This window comes from Limulus polyphemus, unplaced genomic scaffold (genome assembly GCF_000517525.1).
Source record: "Limulus polyphemus unplaced genomic scaffold, Limulus_polyphemus-2.1.2 Scaffold2456, whole genome shotgun sequence".
NCBI classification, from domain to species: domain Eukaryota; kingdom Metazoa; phylum Arthropoda; class Merostomata; order Xiphosura; family Limulidae; genus Limulus; species Limulus polyphemus.
This window is the reverse complement of record NW_013668066.1, coordinates 1-23,588: the sequence shown is the minus strand read 5'-3', so window position 1 is coordinate 23,588 and position 23,588 is coordinate 1. Positions and strand designations below refer to the sequence as shown.

The 23,588-nt window shown below is 34.2% G+C and overlaps 1 protein-coding gene across 2 annotated transcripts in view; it reads right to left on the bottom strand.

The window, feature by feature from the left end:
* LOC106467003 (protein-L-isoaspartate(D-aspartate) O-methyltransferase-like) overlaps positions 1-18,984 on the bottom strand; it is a 39,936-nt gene extending 20,952 nt beyond the window's left edge. The window contains exons 1-5 of one of the 2 annotated variants that reach the window (XM_022395084.1): positions 18,715-18,984; positions 16,214-16,275; positions 7,719-7,855; positions 6,737-6,841; positions 4,951-5,071 (exon numbers count right to left, since the gene is read on the bottom strand). In XM_022395084.1, coding sequence (XP_022250792.1) covers positions 4,951-5,071; positions 6,737-6,841; positions 7,719-7,855; positions 16,214-16,275; positions 18,715-18,746 — 457 coding nt within the window. In that variant the 5' untranslated portion in view covers positions 18,747-18,984. The remainder of the gene's footprint in view (positions 1-4,950; positions 5,072-6,736; positions 6,842-7,718; positions 7,856-16,213; positions 16,276-18,714) is intronic. The other variant, XM_013927313.2, reaches the window with a different exon arrangement.
* Between the last annotated feature and the right edge of the window lie 4,604 nt (positions 18,985-23,588).

Below are 23,588 nucleotides of genomic sequence, written 5' to 3'. Positions count from 1 at the left end.
CCAACTTCGCCCTCTTCTTCAAGAATGGAGGAATTCACTTGAACACTCTGGGGGAAGAACCTCTGTGACTGAAAACCAGATGTGGCAAGGATTCCCTATCTCCACTAGTAAAATCTGGAGGGTGAGGCGCATTGGGGAGTCCTGAGGAACAGTGCAATAGGTGAACCAAGTTTCCTAAACTTTTAAAAACAAACTGACCCCGATTTATTCAATCTAATGATCAGCAGGGAAGGGCAGGTTCTCCTTGTGCTTTACTCATGATAGTCCATGAGTGACAGTCCAGCATAGTACAGTAATACCACCCAGTCAGCCTCAAGGTGGTCTTATGGAATACCTCATTTCTACAAAGCCTGTTGCAACCTAGATAAAGTATACTGAATTAGTGGTTGCTGGTGCAAAATTGGTTTGATAAAAACACACCTGAGTGGACAACACTCACCTCAGAGTGGGATCCTGTGAAAATGAGGAAGGGACCTTGAAAGTTAAATAATAGACAAGAGTAGCAATGAAAATACTCACCCCTCTGTATAACCTTGCAGATGTGGTTAAAATAGCTATAGGGGTTATTCAAAAACCCTCAGACAAAGATAGTGTCAGATCATGCAAATAATGTGAGATATTGGGGGAGGTATATATACCAGCCCACATAATAATCTCCAGTGAGCAATTCAACTGGGTCACTAAGGACACAGAAATGTGACAAATCTGTTGAGATATGACTCGCAAAGTCTCCTCGCCTTTAAACGAAAGCCAAGAATAAGTGATATGGATCAGTTTCATACCCACCTCGTCAATGTAACTGGGGGTAAATCCTGGGAAACTGAATGATCCCAATGAAAAAAGTCATTGTCTGGCATCTCTAAAGGCATTATTAGCACAGGCAACAAAACCATCAAGACCCTCATTGGACATAACAAATGATTGAGATTAGATCAGTCACAGAAGTGGGAAATAGTAATGAAATGAATTGGTGAAAAGGATTTATCCCCTTCCCTGCCTGCCAGTGTTTTAGGGAAGAACCGGTCTGAAGACATAGGTAGAATCAGTGCAAACCACTCCTACTGTAGGTCTGCAGCAATGAAAAATAAATCTTCAGAGAAAGGTGACACATGGCACATGAGATTAAAGTCTCAAACGGGTGTTGAGATAGGGCATGTAATGTCACTTTAATATACCAGTTACATAACTGAAATGATCCAGGAAGCTGGAGAGTACTGGAGACTCAAATAATTTTTATCTCAAGTCTCAAAAGGTAGTCTATAAGGTCATCTTATACAAGGCAATATGGAAGATGCAAAACCCTTGTCAAAGAGCCAGGTAAAAACAAAAAAAGTCATGGTTGGTATTTCTGATTGAAGTTGGTTCAACCTCCTCTCAATACACCATTGCCGATATGTGTGCCATTTCCATTGACAAATGTCCATCATGGGACTAAGCAAAGACTGAGACAGATACATGGCAACCTTAGAAATTAAACCCCAATGCCATGCAAAGAATTGCATAACCTCCATGCCTGAAGTTTGAGCTTCTGGATAGCCAGGTGTATGATGTCAGGTCATGTTTGCCTCCACAGAGATGGCCAAAGAGGAAGTGGAAGAGGTAGGCACTCCTAAAGGTACCACAGGAGGGTTTACCTGCAAATCTTATGCTATCAACAGGACCCAACAAAGGTTGAAACAAATCAAAGTTAGTACCTTGGGTAACATAAAAATCGGTGGGAATGTCTACAGTTGTAATCCTATCCCATCCTGATGGAATTCGTCTATTTCCAAAGCCTGAGGGTGTAGTACAAGAGACCAAATTGCCAGTAGTTCGGGGGTTCAAATGAGTGACCAACCCACCAATCACCAGAGTTTCAAAATGAGAGTTAATCCAACAGAAAAACATTGCAATACAGCATATATTCTGTCAAGAAAATCTGTTTGGGTGGAGACAATTGATCTGCCACTAAAGTCATCACTCGTGGAACATGGCAAGCTAGTAGGTTGATACAATAGGATTGGGTCTAAAAAAACTAAAAAAGAACATCCAAGGATCGAAAACAAAGAGCCATGAACCAAGTGCCCCCCTTGATGAGATGAGAAATGAAAGACACCACCGTTAAATTGTCGGAGTGAAGCCTGATGATTTTCCTCTTAATAAGCCCAGACTATGAGACATCATCTTTTGAACAGCAAGAAGGTAGAAAACATTGTCTATGGAAGTCTCATCATCTGTGCGTAGACCCCGGAATTCCTGACTGTTGAGATATGCATCCCATCCCTAAAGCAAGACATCCATGAAGAGATGGATCTCTGGACGAGGTGGTGGCAGAGAAACCCATATGTTAGTATTGTTCCAATCTAACCACCCCTCGAGATTGAGAGAATGATCCTGAATAAGGAAATTGGGGAATCCAGTGAATTGCTATTCATGATCCATTGTTCACATAGAGACCACTGAAGTATCTCTTGTGCACTTGTCACAAAGGAATGAGGGATTCGATTGATGTCTACATTCCCCCCAAAAAAGAAAGAATCATCTGTGCAGTGGGAGAAGGAGAGATGAAAAAAAAGAGTTGGACTGCCTGTTCCATAACTCAGAGCCAGATGGAAGTCAGCTGAGCTTGACTGAGATACGTGATGAAAAATTACCCAGAATGATGATATATTGTGTTGGAGTGAGAATATATGAGTCAGTTTTGATAATGAAGATTGTTTTGCTTTTTTCTGAGAGTAGAATCTGGGTGTGACATTCTGCCAATTGATCAGATGATGCCAACAGTAACCAGACATCCATGGAATGTTGTGTGCACAGGCTTAGGGAAAGGAGGTGATGTGAAAAACTTGTATGAATTGGCAGAACAGATATGATGCCAATGCTAATATGAAGGTCAGAGCCCTGAACTGCAGCACCTAACCCTTGTGCACAAAACACATATAGTGGTGGTATGCCACCACTATGGAAATATGCAGATAAGAATCAAGTGATATCTAACTTGGACATCCACAATCCTCATAAAAAATGCCAACTTAGAGTGAGAAATGATACACTTATGAACCTTGGAGGATCAAGGAAATTGATATAGATGAGAAAGATCAATGACTGGAACCCTTAGATATGGACAGAATCTATTATGGATACCAATGGACCGAGGGCCTGATGTCGGGGATCTGAACCCTTGAATAGGGGAGGAACTATGACTCCTGTAGGAGCTGACAATTGACCCAATGTGCATGCTAACAATGGTCCCAACTCATCATCAAATGGATGTGGTGATCCTGAGAGTCTTCTAACAAAGTTTAGAGGGTTTAGAGAGTTGTTATCTATACAGGTTAAATACAGACTTTGCTCTAGAACCCCAAATTTCCAGGAGCAGATGTATTCTTTGCGAGTAGGAATATGCTTCCACCTGGCAGTAGTAAGCTAAATCACGTAGTTCCGACAACCGTGGCGGACAAGGCATAGCTGTCCCTTCACGTAACTGAACAGTAAACCTCCCCCGCATGAACCACAATATCAATGGATGTAGGTAGGACTAAGTGCTCATTCCCAGACCTTTCATCTATCAAGGAAGGTGAAGACTCAAAAGCAACTGGAAAAAACCCAAACATAACACTCAATGGACCAACTGTAGAAAAAGAGCCCAAGGCAGCTGATTGCAATGTGGCCTCTTGAGAAGCCAACAGAATAAAGTAAGATGCAAGAAAAGGCGAATATAAACTCTCTCCAGAATGTTCAGAATCACAGAGACTTTATTTGCCTCCATGCCGGAAATAATAATTCAGGAATTCATGCCATATATCGGCTTGCCAAACAAAAAAAAATATTATTTTTATGAAAATCAACTAGGTAACATGAAGAATGATCAAAGTATCTCTAACGATCATAGTACAGAGAAAACCGTTAATGAACACTTTGTCAAGAAAAGGTGATATTACCTGAATGAGGTGCTTATATACAGTATCAGGATGGAGGGCACATTGACGTAGGTGGAGAGCATCACATGACAGATATCACCAAGGGCAATTAAGTGAGAAATAAAAGACTGGAGCAAGCAAGAAAAATTCAGACCAATGCTTAGATGGGCAAAGGAAGGAAAGTTTGACAGTCTCGTAATAGCTATAGTGTGAGAGGATGAAATGTTATTTTGGAATTAGATGTTACTTTATGTGCACCAAATTTTAATAAGCTCTTGCCTTACAAGTTCCCACATTTTTGATGTGTTATAATTTCATAGTTTAAAACTTGTGAAAACTGTTCTTCTGCTATGTTTAAGTGAAGAACTTAAAAGCTACTTATTGCTTTGTCACATGAGAAACAATAAATTACCTTGCATTTATTCAGAACTAACATTTCAATCTACGAATAAATATTTTGGAAAACAAAAACGTTTACAACAGTCACAATTCCAAAGTGCTGTTAAATAACAATTGAATAGTGACAGTGTACAATATTGAATGATAGACAGAGCAATGCATAAGTAGGTTAAAACAAAAAATAAGAATACTGTAACAGAATTTTTTTTTCTACTAGTATTTTATTTATTTAAAAATAAATAAATATGTGCTATTAGTGAACAAGCAAAACTCAAATGAGAATCATTAATTTTTTTCTTATCCTGAGCAATTGGGCAAACATTAATGTCCAGTATTGTTAAAATAGTTTCTTTAATATCCAAATAAAAACTTTCAAAATGTAAAAAATGCAACAACATGATTTACTATTTGTATTTCTATCATGAAAATGTTCGGTATGCATTAATAATCATATGTTATAAAAATCACTGGATACCTATCAATTAATAAAAGAGAAGAGAGAAAGAAAACAAATCTGTTGGTTGAAGCAACTCCTCCAAATATTATAAAATGCTAAAAATATTTTAAGATTGCATATCTTTAAAATAGCTTGTTTTTCACTCTATTAAAACCTACATAAATTTCTGCAGTACTTAATTGAACATGCACTTACCAATCAATTTGATATTTCCAGATTCAATTAAACCAGGTTGATCTTTATTAATGTTGGCAATGGACAAGTTCACTAGCTCATCAATATGGTCAATTCCAACAGCTAAACCACTCTCTCCAACCTAAAGCACAAGTTTTCCGAGGTCTTAGGAGATCTATTGAATGCTTGATAAAAAATAATTTACTATTACAAGTATCAGGGCTAATTGTTTTAACTTCTGAATTTACTCACTCATAATGTAGCTATTTATAATGTAGCAACAAAAATAAAACTTATCAAAAATTAAACATCTACACAACTGTAAATCTACATTATTTTTTAGTTACCAAAAGTGCTTTTCTACAGATGAATTTTGGTGGTAGAAAATGTATTCTACAAGTGATTATTAGCAGACTAAAGGTATTGTGTGATATAAATATAGAAAAGAAAGTACATAGTTCTGTGTATTTATTTACATATCTTTGACAACAGAGATTCAGTGAAAATATTTTTTACCCATGGCATGCGTTTCATAGAAATTAAAGAATACAACTGAAAAAAGTATAGTACAATCTTTCTGTGTCTCTTGATTAAACTATACTTTGTCGTATATTTGGAAATGTGTGAGAATTGTGCATTTTTGTACTATGGTAAGAAAAATTGTATTACAAGTTTTAATTTCATAATTTCTTTATGTTAGAATATCTTGTAGTCCAATGAATACACTAAAGAATAGACTGTGTACAAAGTATATACCATTAAGAGAAGGATGAGTTCCACAAAATGCCAACTTGATTATGAAGTATTCTAATGCACTACAAGAGACTTTTATAGACATTATTCCCAAAGATACATGTAATTTTTCTAGCAGATTTCAACATTTAAGATCGTATAAAGCTGGGCATCTTAAAAAAGTTCCAAATAATGTAAAATTATGGGTTAAAAAATATCTTCTTCATCTATACTAAACAAACAAATTCTGCTGATTGTAAAAACCTCATAATTGTATATGGACATAAAATACATTGAGGCTAGACAAATACAAAGCATATAAGTTACATCAAGATGTACAGCAGCATCTAATTTGTGTATTTTATTATGAAGCAGTCAGTCACATATCTCCTAAACAAAATTTTTGAAAAGAGTAACAAAAGGGCTATTATTGAACTCTTAGAATCAGTGCTTAAAGACTCTGAAAAATCAGTTAAAAACAAGTTCTGATGGGAATGGTTACAGAAAAAGATGACTGTGAACATTATTAAAGATAAAGCAAGCATAGTTATTTCCAAATGTATCTGAAAATGCATTTTAGGGTGTAAAAAAATGCTTAAAATTAGTTCACTCTATAAGACCCTGTTTTTGTTAAAAGAATATTGAAATTGTTGGTGTGAACTCAGAGAAGAGCTACAAAGAGAACTTCAGATTTGGAGGGATTGTCATATGGAGATAAGACTGTAATCTAGTCCAGATTATATTTTAATAAAACCTCTGCTAAAAGTAAAACTAGAAGATAGTGGAAAAACTCGTACATAGCTCTAGTTAAGGATGGTTGGACTATGTTACAGTAGAAACTGCAACACTAAAGGAGTTTAAGATGAAATTGTATGAGTATTTTAAGAGATTGTGATAGACATAGGATAAGTTTATGTAGTTTGTAGTTGATTAGCAAAAGAAAATGGGATAGCCCAAATAGTCCCTTCTTATCCTTGAAAATGAAATTCTAAAAACTTGTTTACTAACTTTCAATTTATGTAAGCTTTTGTGTTTACAAAATACTCAAACTCTACACTGTAAAATGTTTTTTTACCATCAATGCCATACAAGCTGTAAGGTAACCACTTCCTGAACCTACATCCAATGCTTTTGCACCATCATAGAGATGTCTTTTGAGCAAATCTAAGACATAAGCATGCTGGAAAAAAGAAAAAGTCATTATCACTAGAATGTGAAGTTAGAAATTATATATACACATACACAGAAGTCTGTAACCATGTTTTAGATAATTAATCTCTAAATCAATTAAAACATAAAAATTAACATTAGTGATAGCTCTCTTACATTCCATTTTTCTTATAAAATTCTGTTCAAGTACAAATAGAGCCATCAAAATAGCACTTAATACCTAAATTCATTAGCTCCCTTTTATCTTTTTATTCATAGCTCAAATCATTTTAACTCATTCAAAGGCTTAGGCCATGTAGTTGCCACTGGATTTTAAAAGCTTTAATAAGGCAGTGGCAGCTGTATTGCCATCCCCTAAAAAGGACGTATAAATAAAAGAAAGTATAGAGTAATGCTTTTTTTTTTCTGGCAGAACTCATCCAAAACTACTTAGTTCAATTTCTAAAACCTTTTTTCGTTTTTCTGCCCATTAAAGGGTTAAAACTAAATATGGTTGAAGTTTATATACTATATATTAAAAAAAAGAAAAAGAGAGAGTATATATTTCACACATTTCCATTATAAGACTTAGTCTCTTTGCATTATATTCATTACTAGTTGCATCTCCAAATATTAATATGATTGCTCTCTTGTAACCATTTGGAAAACTTTGATACATTTTCTAGTATTAGAAACAAACATTATGCATGTAATTACTCTGTACTTGGTACCATCAAATTGTTCTGAAATACACTAGACCAAATATATTTGTTTGGCTAAGATCAATCCCTAAAAATATTAAAGCAGTTTACACAATAGTCCTGTGATAATGTCAACATGTTTTGGTAATGATAACACAATGAACTTTCCAATGGTTGTTGCATCTTTTTATTAGCCTCCATACTCACCATGTAAGGAGCACTTATTGTAGCAGCATAGCCAATCCCTTGTGGAGAATCTTTGTAGGGATTATGTTTACAGTAGTTTCCTCTGTCTACTGTTTTCATGACCTGTTCAACTTTTTCACTCTGTATTATACAATGACCTGAAAATAAAGAAAGTTATAATTTTCCTATACTAAAATGATCAGTGCTGCCCTCTATATGCAATTTTTTTTTAACATGCCACAAGTCTTTTTTCTCCCCTCCATAGGAATTAACTAATTACAATGCATCTCGCATGCAAATCATTATGAATCAATCCTCCGCCATTTTGAGTGCAACATACTCTCATTACATACGTGACTCCCTCTACTCAGTGCTACCTAACTACCACTTCAAGGTTTTGACAGAAATGAAAGCACCAGTTCTTTATTGGGATGAAGGGTGAGAAGTATGAGAGGAGGAGTACCTGTCGGAAATACATTTTCAGTATAGAAAAATTATAACTTCCAATACGGTACATTACCTCTTCTCATATAAATGAGTTCATGAGACCAGAGGAAATCTAGTACCCCCTGACTCATGAACAGGGCACATGTGAATATGATAAATTGATAGATCGACCTGGGAACCCGACATCTGGTATTGAAAAGATGTCTACATAATGTAAACCATCTACCTCAAAAGTGAAATTGATCGAAACTATCTCAAGCACATTAAAATCCTTGGAATAAGAAACATTGAAGGATAGGGGATGGAATAGAACCATAACAATCCATATAAATGAAGGAGGAATAGACATTTGTAATACATGTGTGGGGATTTATGTTGATTGGTTCTACTCTAAATCCAAAACCCGGCCACTTGGAACCAACATCCACATGGTGGTAGGTTGAGGGATCACAATCAAATGGGTGAACTGCAATTTTGACATCTCACTCCCATTTGTATTTATGTTTCATATTGGAGGATATTACGTCATTTAGACCAGCAGAACACCACCGCCCTACTCTCAACTGCCAAAGGACAATGCGCAAAACTGATAAACCATCCCATGATGAACAAACCAAAGATATGGTCATATGCAAGTAAGTATTCATGACATCCACAAACCTGGAGAAAAACCCACCTAAGGGTGAGAAATGATTTCATGGTAAAACAGGGTACACTGAGAAATTGACTGAGGGGGGGATAAATCTATTACAGAATGCCAGTCTCCAGTTTTCTGGATACAACAAACAAGCTAGAGAAAGATGATGAACACATCTGATGGCCTGTTGAGACAAAAGATCTTGTACTGCCTTTGACAGATGTTGGCAGATGATAGGATTCCAAGGTACAGAGAAGGAAATGGATACCTGAGACAAAAGAGGGGGGAGAAATTGATCTATGGCAAAAAATCCCCAAAGGGGAACAAATTCATCAAGCTCCCACAGGACCGGAACCCACTGAGTAGTTATCAGTACTGTTGGCACCATGCCCATCTATGTCAAATAAAATGAAAAGATGAGAAACCCCTGTAGCTCTGGATACAACTGTGGTAACCAATAGTGTAACGTAAGTGAAATTATAACTGATTGTATTGTAACAACAGAGCAGAGGAGAATAATTCATCTTATCAATTGCATTCTAACATAACTGAACCTGCCCGAGTAGACTTTGATGAAAAGGGATGATTATTTAAAGCTCTGGTTACAACTGTGCAGCAAACATTTGTATATATGTTTGACTTGTTTTAATATATTATTTTAAAACAAGTGGCCTGTGAGCTGTTTGTTTATTGTTGAAATTTATTGCCAACAAGTCACTGACACCTCCTTTAAAAAATCCTGTCCATATATAAAAACCTGAAACTACTGGACCCGATCCAACAGAACAGCCACCTATACAGGTCGGCAGTGAACAATCGTATGCCATGAAGGCATGACCCAAGAGGAAAGAAGAGGTAAGAAAGATGAAGGCTGTGGCCATAACACAAGAACGAGAGGCTGGAGAGGAGAGGGAAGTATGCAAACAGGCAAATACCACTCTCAACTACAAAGAGTCAGGAAAACCAAAAAAAATCATTTGTCATAAAAGAGACCATACATAAATCCCGCAAGGAGGTAGGGGGAGATGCACATGAGCTAACATAGCATCCCGAAATAAGAGGTTCCAAAAACAGAGGAGCCAAGTGTGGAAGGAAAGGGCCAAAGAGGACAAGCACACCAGCGTGCAGAAGAGGAGGGAATGGGCATCCACCGAAAACACTTCAAGAGAACAACAGATAGCCTCAGAAAAACAATGTATGGAAGAAAGGTAACAACAGAGAGATGTCAGAGTCATGTGACAATGGGAAAATTGTGCTTGTGAAAATGTAGAGAAGTATCAGGGTCCAACCTCTAAATTGGAAGGAATGTATCCAAGTATTGAGTATCCAGAAAAGGATACACCAAACAATGGTAAGTCAAAGCATGAGCCTCTGCCACTTATGGGGGACACAGTATGTTGACCCCCAAATGCAATGACTGGGCAAAATGCTCAGGGTGGACCCCAATGTCAGGTGAGGGAGAAAGGATACAGTATTTTGGTGGTAGGTGCCTCTGTCAAAAGGGAAGGAGATAGATTGTAAGACACGAGTGACAAAGACAAAACATAACATACCTGTGAAACAAACTCCAGTAATGGAGAAAAAGGTTGTGGTGCATCCACAGTTTGAGAATGAGACTGCATGGCAAAGAAAAGGGGGAGGGAAAAGGCTATCCAAATCCTTGTCATCCTGTTCTGATTCCCCCAAGAAGGGGAGAATTAGTTGATGGTCAGGAGACCCATTGGCCTGCATGAAGAAAGACATCTCACATTGCACAAGAGCCAAAATATCCTCAGTCAATAACACTGGACCTGAAGTTATAGTGTTAGGTTGTTGGCCACTAATGTGTCTGAAGCTGTAGTAGAAGTGACATGGAACTGTGAATTCATAAGTCATTCACAGAAATTATTCAAATGAAATTCTTTTGCAAGACACTAGAAACAAATTCCAAGTTGTTTTTCAAATCCAAGCACAAAAATGTAAAAAAATGTATAAAGAAATTTTTGAAGTCTCAGATTTTTTGAAGTTCAAAAACGTAGTACATAAAAAAAAAAAAAAAAATAAAGGTGAGCAAAACGACTGATTATTGTTGTGCCAAACTAGAGAAATGAAGATTGGGTCTGACTGCACATAGAGAGTCACATACACTAGGAGGATGTGTTGCACTCCTATTGGTGGAGGGTTGTTGCATGCTTATTGGCATGCTACAACACAGCCATACCATGTGGAGATTAGTGGGTGTATGAAGACCTGTGGCGAGTGAGAATTTTGCACATATAGAGGGCACTACAAATTGAGAAAAGCTGTTTTGTGAGAGGAGGTAAATTGTTGTATTGGAATAATAAGTTGTCTATGCATTGTCAGTCCACTTTGAGGAATGGTCATTTCAGATCTGTTTATGAAAGTCACAAAATGCTCAGAAATTGCAAAAATTAATACTAATCATTCAAAAAGCCATTCAATAAGAAATGTCAGCTGGGTCAGTTCCACAATGTCAAAAAAAACTTTTGGGTCAGTTCCATGTTAATAAAAAAACATTTAAATATAACTTAAAAGAATGATGAAGCTTTGTTTTGAGTGAGAAGGTAAAAAAAAAAAAAATCAGAAAAAGAATAAGTGTGTAAACCTAATCCATGCAAGAGTGCTTTGAAACTCTTATCTTTCTTATGAAGACATAACATTTGATGGACAACAAGGGTCTCTTGGCTGTCCCATTAATTTCATCAAACACCCATTTGCCTATATTCATCCCTAACACCCCAAGTGCTCATAAAGTTCTCTCTTAAACTTTCCCAATCCTTTTAAAGCCCTACTACTCTTACCAATAAATATTATCTTATATTTCCTTTATAATTTTCGAACATTTGAATCACATCCCAACCCTTCTTTTCTCCAGACAAAAAAATTGAAGGACCAAAATGTGTCCTCACATGACAGTCTTTTCATTCCAGGTGTCATCCTAGTAGCCTTCCTTTCAATTATAAGTATATAAATGTTGGGGGCCCAGTTACTTGTTATGCAGGGGGGGAGGGGGCATCTTTTGTAGTTACACTACTGCATCTTCTGAACCCTTTCCAACTATTTAATGTTCTTCCTAAAGTATACAGCACAAGACTAAAAATATTCTAAATGAGGCCTTACCAGAAAGGCATACAAATGAAATGATAGCCTTCTTCGACTTATATTAAACATTTCTGTAGATAAAACCCAAAATCCTATTTGCTTTTCTATTGGCAGCAACACACTGCCTGGGTGGTGCTTAAGAGACTGATTGACCCAAACACCAAAGTCATTTTCTTCCATAACACTATTGAGTTCATTTCCATCAAAGTGGCAATTACAGTTTAAATTAAAGTAGCCCACATGCCATCTATTTTCCCACTTCACTCTGTAAAATAATAGCATTGTCATTACTATCAACTTAACCAATTTGTTGACCATTCCCTTATCAATATTGCTAATGTACATTAAAAAGTGTTGGGTGCTCCGATATATTCCACTTGCAACTCCAATCCAGTTTGACTGAACTCCATTTATTACAACTCTTTGTTTCCACTCTTCTAATCAACTTTTAATCCATTGGGCTAACTTATCCACCTCATCCAAAGATAATTTTCTTTTCTATTCTTTTATGTGATACTTTATCAAAAGCCTTCCAAAAATCCAAAGTATACTAAATCCACACCTTTACCCTCATCAACATTAAGGGTGACATCTTTGAAAATCAAGAAACAAGATTTTCCCTGTGTGAAATTGTAAACTTTGTTGTGGCTTTGAAAACATCTTTAATCAACCTCTTCAAAACTTTTATCACTAAGAAATAACACTAATTGGCTCATAATTATTTGGACAATGCTTATCATTTTCCTTAAAAATAGGTGTAACATTAGTCAGCTTCCATTCTTCTGGCCATTAATCATAAAACATTTTGGTAAGGGCTTACTTATGCATTTCTTAGCCTATTTTGACTCAGATGGATGCAATCAACCTTGAGGGCAGTTTTGCTGCACCATTGAATTAACAAATTATGGAAAATGAACTAGTAATCATTCTTCCACACATAAAAAACTTCAGATTTGGAATTTATTCAATTTTATTTGTTTTTTGAGCTTAATACAACACTCATATCCCTCTAGAAGGAAAGTAAAAATAGTTTTGAACAAAACAGCACTAATTTAAACCTTGTAATTGCAATACAAGTGTAGTTTTATCATTTTTGAGCCAATCATTATTGACAAGTCTTCATTGTCATGGTGTTATGTAATTGCCTATACCCCAGCTATGAGAAGACATAGGTTAGTTATCTATATAATGAAAAGTCCTTTTGTTCTTTTACATTAGACCTTATCAGCCAAAGTAACTGCTTGAATTGGCAGAGGGTAGAGACTGAAAGAAATGTAAAAAAATAAATATATATATCCATACATAAATATGTAAATGAATACAAAATGGGTTTAAAAGTTATTACATATATTAAATGAAACCTACTGATTAACAAAAAGTCTGCTTGTTTATAATTTTGGTATGGCAAAAAATTTATTTTTACTGTACACTAGTGATCAAAAGCATAGTAGAGTTGTTTTTCAACTTAAAACAATGATAAAATTTAAAATTTTGGAAAAAGAAAAAATATATAGAAAATTTTTACAAGAATGTAAGAAGATGTAAAAATCAGTAATTGAAATCTACAACAATGGTAAATACAATAATGAAATCACTTTGAACTTTCAAAGCTGCAAAGTTATACAAATATCACATAAAAATATTATATTTTGGAGAAGCTAAATAATCTGTACAAAATTAATGTCAAGTTTGAAATTATTTCATTCAATATTTTTTTTTAAAATGCAATCATATAAACCATACAACAGGTATGCCGAATCAACACACCAACACATTTTAAGAGTTAATACCCTTGAAAACATTTTATTTGGCCCAGGAGCCTTATCATTTTTAAAACTTCCCAATTTTTCTTTAACAGTTTCATGGCTGATATTACATTTGTTTACATCTATCATATTTCCACTAATAATTTCTCAGAATCTGGAATACTGTACACACCTTCTATAGTGAAAAACTAAAGTTTAGCAACTCAACCATTTCTGCATCCTTCAAACGCCCAATTCCAATTATAACATTATGATTACCTTTTATATATTTAAAGAAATCCTTACTGTTAGTTTTAACATTTTTAGTTTACCTTTTTCATTTTGTTGATTTTCTATATAAATCCTCTTAGTCTTCTATCTTAGAAGCTAAATTAAATGCTTTAAAATTGTTATATTTATCTCTAATTTTCTCTCTAACACTTCTAGTGAGACACATTTTTTTCCTTCTGTGGAACATACTTATCTTGAATACCTAAGTTATTCTTAAAACCTCCCACATCTGGCTTTTAAACATCTATATACAACAAATCCATACCCTTTACATCATCCAGATAATTACCATCTGTGAGATTATGATTGAATGCCTCTAAGTCAGAATCATGCCTACCTACTGCAATGATACCATTCATACCCCCCTACATTTGGGTAGTTGACCACACCAAAGAATCTGTTTTATGAGATTATAAGTAGGTCACTAGGACTGACTGCTAGGCTTAAGTTAAAATGCAAGAATGAGCAGACTGGCTGGTTAAACTTGGGGATTAGTTTAACAGGAAAAGGAAGATTTTTTGGAATCAATGGTGCTCACTTAAATAGGGCTTGTTTGCAAAGGCTATTAACTGAGCTACAACAACAACAACTTTAAATTAGGACTAGACAGTGGTGAGAGGCAGGACAAATCAAATGAAACAATTTAGAGAAAAGTGTAGTGGAGAAGTAATGTTAACTATAACTCTGAATTTACTAAGTGTATCTTTACAAAAGGAAGCAAGTTTTTATTAAATGGTAAAGGGCTGTTGTACACACACAAAAGTGTGTTATTAAAGTATATATATTCATGATATGTCTGTGAAATGACTACATCAGTCTGACTGACAAGTCAGAATGCAAGATGATGTTCATGGAAAACATAAAAATACTTTTGCCAATTGTATAGTTTGAATATTGCATTTGTGAAACCTCTAGTGTGTCCAAAGTGCATATTTTCAGTATCCCTGTATATAGTTTCTCTATCACAAACTGTTGCTAAATCACCAAATCAGCAATGTAGAGTAATATGAATAGTTGATAATTCAACATCAAATACATAATATCACTACGTTGAATGGCGTACTGTAGAAGGTTGTGGCATGCACACTTTAATCCTCACTTGTACACACAGGTTTAATAAGGATAGAACAGTAAACAAATTGGAAAAAGCAAATTATCATATAAAATGTGATTTACATCCTGTTAAAGTTGAGGATAATGAACCTAACAGCAAGGAAATTGAATCGATTTGGACTTCTGTTAGTGAATATGGAGGAAGAATGCTTTTAGTTGAAATTTATTACAGACCACCTGATCAAATTATAGAAAAAACTACAGAGTGAGCTTACGATTCCAATTGTTAATACTATCATAATTCTGGGGAATTTTAATTTCAGTCATACAACTTGGAAAATGTTAATGTCAAACTGATAGGAAGATAGATATTTAGAAGCAGTTCAAGGTGATTTTCTTTACCAATTTGTCAGGGAATATACAAATAACAAAACTATTTTAGATTTCTTGTTAACTTCTAATGCAGAAATGGTTGAGAGGGTGGAGATTGTGGAGCATCTGGGTAAAAATGATCATTGCTGAAATAGGTTTAATGTTTTACTGCATTTGGTGATTAGAAATAATGAGATTTTAGACACAAGTTTCAAAAAAAGCAAATTTTGAGGGAAAGCAAGAAGAATTATTTGTTGCGAATTGGCGACTAAATTCACTGAAAGCACTAATCAAACATAGAAAATTCTAAAATAAATTTCTAAATATTCCAGATAGACTTGTTTCTCATAGTAAAAACAAAGATGGTTACAAGTAAAAACCAGGTTGGCTCACAAGAGCATAAAGGATAAAATTAAAGAAAATCATTATAAATCTAAGAAGTTTAAACTGATTGCTGTGATGGAGACTGAGTATTAACTATCAAAAGATTTGGTCAAACAGGACATTTGGAAGTTGAAATGGGTATATGACAAAAAAGGTTGGCTGAAGATTTAAAAATTAACAACCACCCTTTTTCAACTTTCTTTTGATCTTTAATACCCATTCTTTAAATCATTAATTAAGGGTGAGTCAAATATTAAGATGGAAGGAGGGGCCTTAAGGAATGATAATTTTAATATTTCCCATAGAATACTAAACATCAGGAACAATGCTAACATCCTCTTTTGTAAAATAATCAGTTAACTTTGTGGAAGATATGATGAGTTAATATATAAGAAAACCTTCAATGTAAAATTTTGTTTTCCTCAGAAAATTCACTTTATCAAACCTATAAAACTATAGCCCCTGAAGTGAAGTTTTTCACTTACTTTTCAGATTCATAACCATCTCTACGTTGTCTTTGCAATTGGATTTCCATGCTTCTGGTTTTCTGAAGATGAAAGTAGGTATATAAAACAAAATTATCATAAGAAAAAGCTTAAAGTTGCAATTAAAAAAATTTTAATTAAGCCATTTATTATGAATAATATCATTATTCAAAGTATGGTTGAAATTACAAGAGAGACAGGAGATAAATTTGATACATTTCATAGTCAAATTAATGAAATAAGGTAAATTTTATATGTCAGTACCAAGATAATCAGGAATAGAAGTAATTGAGTTTTAAAGAGGGTATGGAGAAACGGATCCTTTGGCTATAGCAGTTTTCAGTTTTTTTTTTATCATCACTGAAAGTGATGTTGGTAAAGCTAAAGATGACTTGGTCGGGGAAGATTTTGCTGTGAGCTCTGTTACTTGAACATCTCTTTAAGTGATAGTAAAAAAACTGCATTAGCCAAATAATTTAATTTCTCCATACCTTCTTTAAAACTCAATTATGCCAATGAAATAAAGTTTTTTCATTTGATATAATTTTATTACGATAGTTTCTTCTATTCTTAGTTAAATAACATGAACTAAGTAGGTTAAGAAATGTTTACGATTTCTGTTACATGTCATAGTTAATATAGTGAAATACTAGTTTGTAGCTGAAGATAAATGAGCAGCAAACCAATTTGATTTTTTTTCTGTTCAATCTTTTTTGAAACATTTCTCACTGATGATACTCCAGGGTGGTATAAAAACTAAAAAAATATTTATGAAAATAGCTGATAGAATATTGTAAAAAACTAACAAAAAACATGTAGTTTGTGCCAATAGTAATCAGAAAAGTTTATGGTGGAAATTTCAAATTATTTGTATAAGAAACAGTACTTAAGTTATTATAACTCCAAGAGTTCTTGGTATAAATTAAGATTCTTGGAAGATTATTCGATAAATTCCAAAGAAAAAATTGCCAGAAAGCTAAACAAGTACAATTAGACAGTTTCATAATTTATAGATGTAAAATAAATGTACTGCTGTATTATATAACTTCTATGTTCTACTGTTATGATATTTTTGTTGTTGTTACTATACAGTATTTTTTTGGAAGATAAAATATGTAATACCATTAATATTAGTCACTAGCCTGTTAAACAAGATTAGTCTCACTTAAAACACAACACTGAAGAAAAGAAGACCATCCTGACCAAGAAGATCACCCATAAAGAAACAACTCCAAAATTAACATAATCTTTCAAATTCAAAAAATTTTCCAAGAAAAACTTAAAGGAATTCAAACTACTAACTCACACAACACACCACAAAATCTGGCTAGCCATTGCTAAAGTTAAAAACTATACCAACAAATTATTCTTAATAACTAGGCTGGATCTAAGTTTGTTCAGTTCCTAACACTTAGGATTTCATTTCCAATCTTATCTTTTCCCCAGTCCAACAAATCTCCCATAAGCAGTTTATTCATGCCCCCTGAGAATTTTAAACACCTGAACATAATACTTCAAATGAGGCCTTATCAAAATTTCATACAAAATTATAATTTCTTAACTCCTAAGCTCAAACTTTCTGATCATATCCCCAAACCTTATATTCTTTCTGGACCACTTCTACTTCTAAAGCATTCAGCCAAAACCAGCTTTTCAAAATTGAAACAAATTTTTCACAGATTAACCTACCAACTAAGACTATTAAATTATGGAAATATTTGTGCACAGAATCAGCATTCAATAGGATCAAAATTCTTACTGCTTATAGCTTAAAGTACTCTACATTACTTATCAAAATCCTTCTACCTAGAAATCTGTTTTAAGTGTTCTGATAAGCAACATCATACATTCAAAAAAGAAAATATCCTATGGAAGTATTGTTTATTTACTGAATATTGCGCAAATATTCTCCAGGGTTATTTGTGCTAACCATCCCAACTTTTGAAGTAATAGACTAGAGGGTAGGCTGCTATTCAACACCACCCACCGCCAACTCTTAGGTAACTCTTTTACCAACGAATAGTGGGATTGATCATAACTTTATAACGCCCCCACAGATGAAAAGCATGATCAGAAACGGGATTCATACCCATGACCCGCAGATTGCAACTACAATTCGAGTGCCCTAACCAGCATCAGGCCATTTCGGGCTACTTATCAAAAAGAGTTCAACATAATATTTTTTAAGCTACTATTATATAACTTTCTGACAATGAAGGTTAACCTGGATATAAAAAAATAAAGAATGCAATGCTCCTAAGTTAACTGAACTTGATAATATCGAGTATTAGGCTTAATATATTGCTATATTATTAATAATAATATTACTAGTACTAAGCCTATTTAAGTCTTAAAAATTTGAAATTGTTCAACACAAAAGATAAATAATACTCTTTATTAATGGTCATAATAAATCATACGTCACCATCTGATTATACTAAAATTGAGTGTTAAATAAATGTATAAAAATTAATAAATATTTATAAACAATAAGCATCTACCGTTCCGATGTCGTCGGCAAAGGAGACGCCATAAGAACGTTTTTATTTTTCTTTTCGTAGTTCAATAATGTGAACGTGCGCCAGACAACTAGAGGGTTGTTATAATTACTCCTATTTTTAAAGGGCGTGATAAGGGTTGTTTAAAGGTAACTTGTTCTAGTTCTGTAGTGGAAAAAATTATCGTTAGTCTGATGAGCAAATATTTATAAAACCATTTAGTGAAATATGATGTAATTATAAAAGAAGGCTAACATCGAGTCCTCCCGGTGGGACAGCCGCAAGTTTCCAGGCTTGTATTGTTTAAATCCAGAGTACGATTCCCTGCGGTAAACAGAGCACAGATTGCTCATTGGGTTGCTTTTCGCTAATAACAACAGCTAACATGGATTTACCATAGGGGAATTTTGACGTACTAATATGTTTTCGCCCCGCCCCACTCCCATATCTCAGCAGTAAGTGGGATGAGCTAAAATTGAGCACACATAACCCATAGTGTAGCTTCGTGCTTAACAATAAACAAACAAAACTTTATTTTATTCAAGAATATTAGGTTATCTGGACGATGTGGGTTTGGTGTACTTAAATTTTCAAAACACTTTTAAAAAGGTGCTACACGAAAGGTTAGTTAGAAAATCACAGGGGAATGGGGAAATAATAGATAACTAATTTGTAAAGAAGCTGAATAGAAGAAAATAACGGAGTGAAGTTGATGGGGTCTACTTCACAAACTGGACCCTTGTTACTGTTACGTCTCTGTGTTCGTTTGTTAATTTTCCGTAGAAATTCTTCCCGAGGAACTTCAGCGATACAAGTCCTTTCTTAAATAAAACTATTTCATTCTTTCTCAATTCAACTTTGCAATACACTTTAATTTCCACAGTCACTTTAAACACACGCTATAATTCACAATGATTTACGCACTTACTTACGGTCACTACCGCGCTTGACTAAATTGTCCGTCTCTATTTCTGCCTGCTGTTCAATTCCGATTAATTAATCTCACGTTAACCGGCGCACTTATATACAGGAATAGAGGGCGCCTAGCACATACTGGATTATTCTGATGTTCCCCGATCTGTCGAGAATATCATGACGTGTTACCAGAGGCACGTGACTACCGCTGTCGTAACATCACTAATGGGGTGCCTCAGGGGGTAAAATACTTGCATGTGCCTTTATTTTTTCTTATTTACATGAATGTTATTAAAACATAATTAATAAATCTAGTAATTCGCTAATGACAAACTCTTGTGATTTTCTTGGCAGATTTAAGATGCTGAGGTATTAACAAAATTTCTTGAATTAGTTGGTAAGTTGAACAGATATTTGGTAGTGACCTTTAATTATAGTAAGTGCAACGTAATGCATATGGGTTATCATAATTTGGATGAAGCATTTAATAAAGGTGGGAAAACACTCATTAACATGACTGAAGAAAAGGATTTTAAGCATAATGATGGATAAGTCAAATAAACCATGGAAGAAATGCTCTGTTTCTAATAGTAAAGCTTATAGAATTTTAATGCTGTCTGTTTGTTTCAGCTCAAAGTCACACAATGGGCTATCAGTACTCTGTTCACTATGGTAACTCGAGCCCTGGATTTTAGCATTGTAAGTCTATAATGTATGGTATAGGCCTGTACTGCAGTATCATTGTCTAAGAAAGGATATTGGCTTATTTGAACTGGTTAAAAAGATGGCTACTAAGATGATTCTGGGGTTGGAAGGATTATTTTATAGGGTTAAGATCTTTTAACTTATTTTGTCTTGAGAGAGGAAGAAAAAAAGATAATTAAAGAGTTGATCTCACTGAAGTTTCAAGATTATCTATTGGATCCATGGGATAAAGGTCTCTGATTTTTGTGCTATATAAGGAAGGTAATAGGACGAGAAGGTATAAATTTAGGATTTGGAAAAAGAGACTAAGCTCTATGGCAGTTTTATTTTTTAACATTGTGATTTACTTATAGGGTGGATTGCTGTCAGAAGCAATGGAAGCCGATATTCTAGAAAAGCTTAAGTAGGGAATCGACAATTTTCTAGAAGATAAAGTGTGGGCTTACATTTTTACTTTTCTCAAGGATTGGTGTACAAGGAGAGCCTTCAAGGACCAAATGGTCCCTTTTCCATATGTTATGTTGTCATCATTTCAAGCACTTTGAAGCCAAGTGATCCTGTCCAAGTCAATGTTATGTTTACTGTAGTTAACAGATGATTTAAAATTGCATACTACAAACATATATAATTGTTTATGAGCAATAAGGTAATTTTACTATAAGATATGCTCGAAAAATTTTTGTTTTAGAATTTTGCGCAAAATTTTGGTCGGGTTGTTGTTAAGCGCAAAACTACACAATGGGATATTTGATCCTTGACCTTCTTTTGGAAAACCTTTGATACACCTGTTGCTTTATCTACTTAAATCTCTCAGTTTCCCTTCTGAACTCCAAGGAATTAATAGCTGCACGATTCTGGTCAATTCCAATATTTCCCATAGGATGCTCAGGGTAAGGAATATCGCTAATAATCTCTGTTTTAAAAACATAAGAGAAGAAAACCTATAAAAGCTCAGTCATACCACTGTCCTCAACAATAACCTTGACATCAGACAAAATTAAAAAATCATACAAATTGAAATCAACAATTAACAGCTTCATCTGTTATTGGTACAAAAGATGTCAGATGCTTCTTAAATGCTGGTGTATATATATATATAAGTAAGAAATCTTACAACAGGAAGATAATCAATCACTGTTGCCACTGGTATTAGGTTTATCTACAAAATCAAAGGTTTTGGATAGAACTCAGCTTAATATGTAAGCTTCTCTTTATCCAGCAACATTCGGTAACAAGTGAAAATTCTTGAATTTATCAATGCTTCATCTTATGGCTTCTTCAAAGACGAAGACATCCTGTTCAACACAAGCCCAGTCAGTAGGGTGTCTACTTCTTCAGAAAGTCGTAAGGTGAAACGTTTAGTAATTAAAGAATTTTCAGTGAATACTGAATGTTCCCTTCATAAAACATGTTTTAAATTCAATGTGCACTATGTTAACTGAATTATTCAGGATCCAGCAACATTACCAAGAGTAGTTATCCCTGCACTTGCCAATCACGCTACCAGAGTGTGTCACATGTGTGTCGACCTCAGATAATGGAGAGACAATGATGTAACCAGAAACGATGACATCGTAGTTCCACAAGGTGTCACCAGAGGGCGTTGTTACTATGAGTTGATGTCACCAGACATGATGACGTGGAACAGAGGGCGCTTTGCTTGACCACTGTGATGCCAGAAACAATGACATCCTTGACATGGATCAATGTCTCTCAACATGTAATCAGTGGCTAGATTTAATTATGATCTACTAGCAACACCGTCACTATATGTATACAACACTTCAATAATTCATTAGTTTTATTCTTAATCATACTTTTACCTTTCCTGACCTTATCGTCCTAAAAAGGACAACTTATTTAACATCCACTCTTACGACAATCTTGCTGTTTCACTAGTTTGTCTTTATCATTATAACTATGATCTTGACCAAAATATTTTATTTTACACATGTTTCTTTATAGATTTAATAAACATAAGTTTTACAAGTAAGGATAGGGTTGAACAGGATTGCATACAGATTTCAACTTACATATGATTGCATACATTTTACAAAGATGTTTCTATACTTCTGTAGTACAGCATGCAGGTTTCAACACGTCTCATCTTATTTTTCATTTACTTGTGTTTCTATAGCACGATAGTGTTACTGATACATTTAATTTACTGCTGAACTTTTTTAACCTTGCCTAATGTTTTTATAAATATTGAACAAGATAGCCAATCACGTTTGTATGATTTAGTAAACATTTATCTTACAGATTATAGATTTTAGTTTCTATATTTGAGCATACTTTTACATTTTTCTGACCTTTTATATGTAAATTACTTATCTTAGTCAAAAAGATGCTTATCTAACATGCAAATATACGATAATCTTATTGTTTCACTAGTTTCATTTTACGTTATCCAGATAACCATGGTTTTGACAAAATATTTCAATGTATTGTTTCTTACGATAAAGAACAAGAAAAAACACAATCGATTTCGGTTTAACATACTGATTATAGTTTTAGTTTCTATGCTTAAGCATACTTTTTTTTACAGTTATTGTCCTGAAAAGGACGCTTATTTAAATATGCACTTTCACAAGTTTCTCTTTATCCATATAACTATGTTCTTGAAAAAATATGTCATTCCACTTATGCATTTTACTTAAGGCAGACAATGTCCTGTAGGACACCTCCTGTTTCACTTTCTCAAGTCAATGAGACAACTACTAAAACATACATATTATCCATTACTTGAATGAGGCAGGTATTATAACCAATAATTTACTTTAAATACTTTACAGTCCTGAATAGGACGCTTATTTTGCTACGACTAAATATAATAAATGAAAGACTTACTGTTTACCCATACATTTTTTATAGAATATTCATTTGACGACTAAAATTTCTTCTTCAATAGACTTTGAGACAGTCTGACATCAAATACACTGTTTGTTAGGAGGTCGTCACGTGGTCATTCATACAAACAGTGTGGTCAGCAACGTCAAGACTACTGCTAAGCTCGATAAACTTTGACTGTTAGGAAATACAAAAGTCATAACATAGTTACACACAAATACTGACAGTGTTACTAAGAGTAGCGTTTCTATAAATGGAGGATGATGAGCTCATTGTCTCAACGTGCTGATAATGTCTAGATTTAATTACATATAAACATATTATTGATTTAGCATAATAAAGGTTATAGACACAATATTTCTTTTTAACACATTATTAATTTTCTCGCAATAAAGATTTTGCAAACT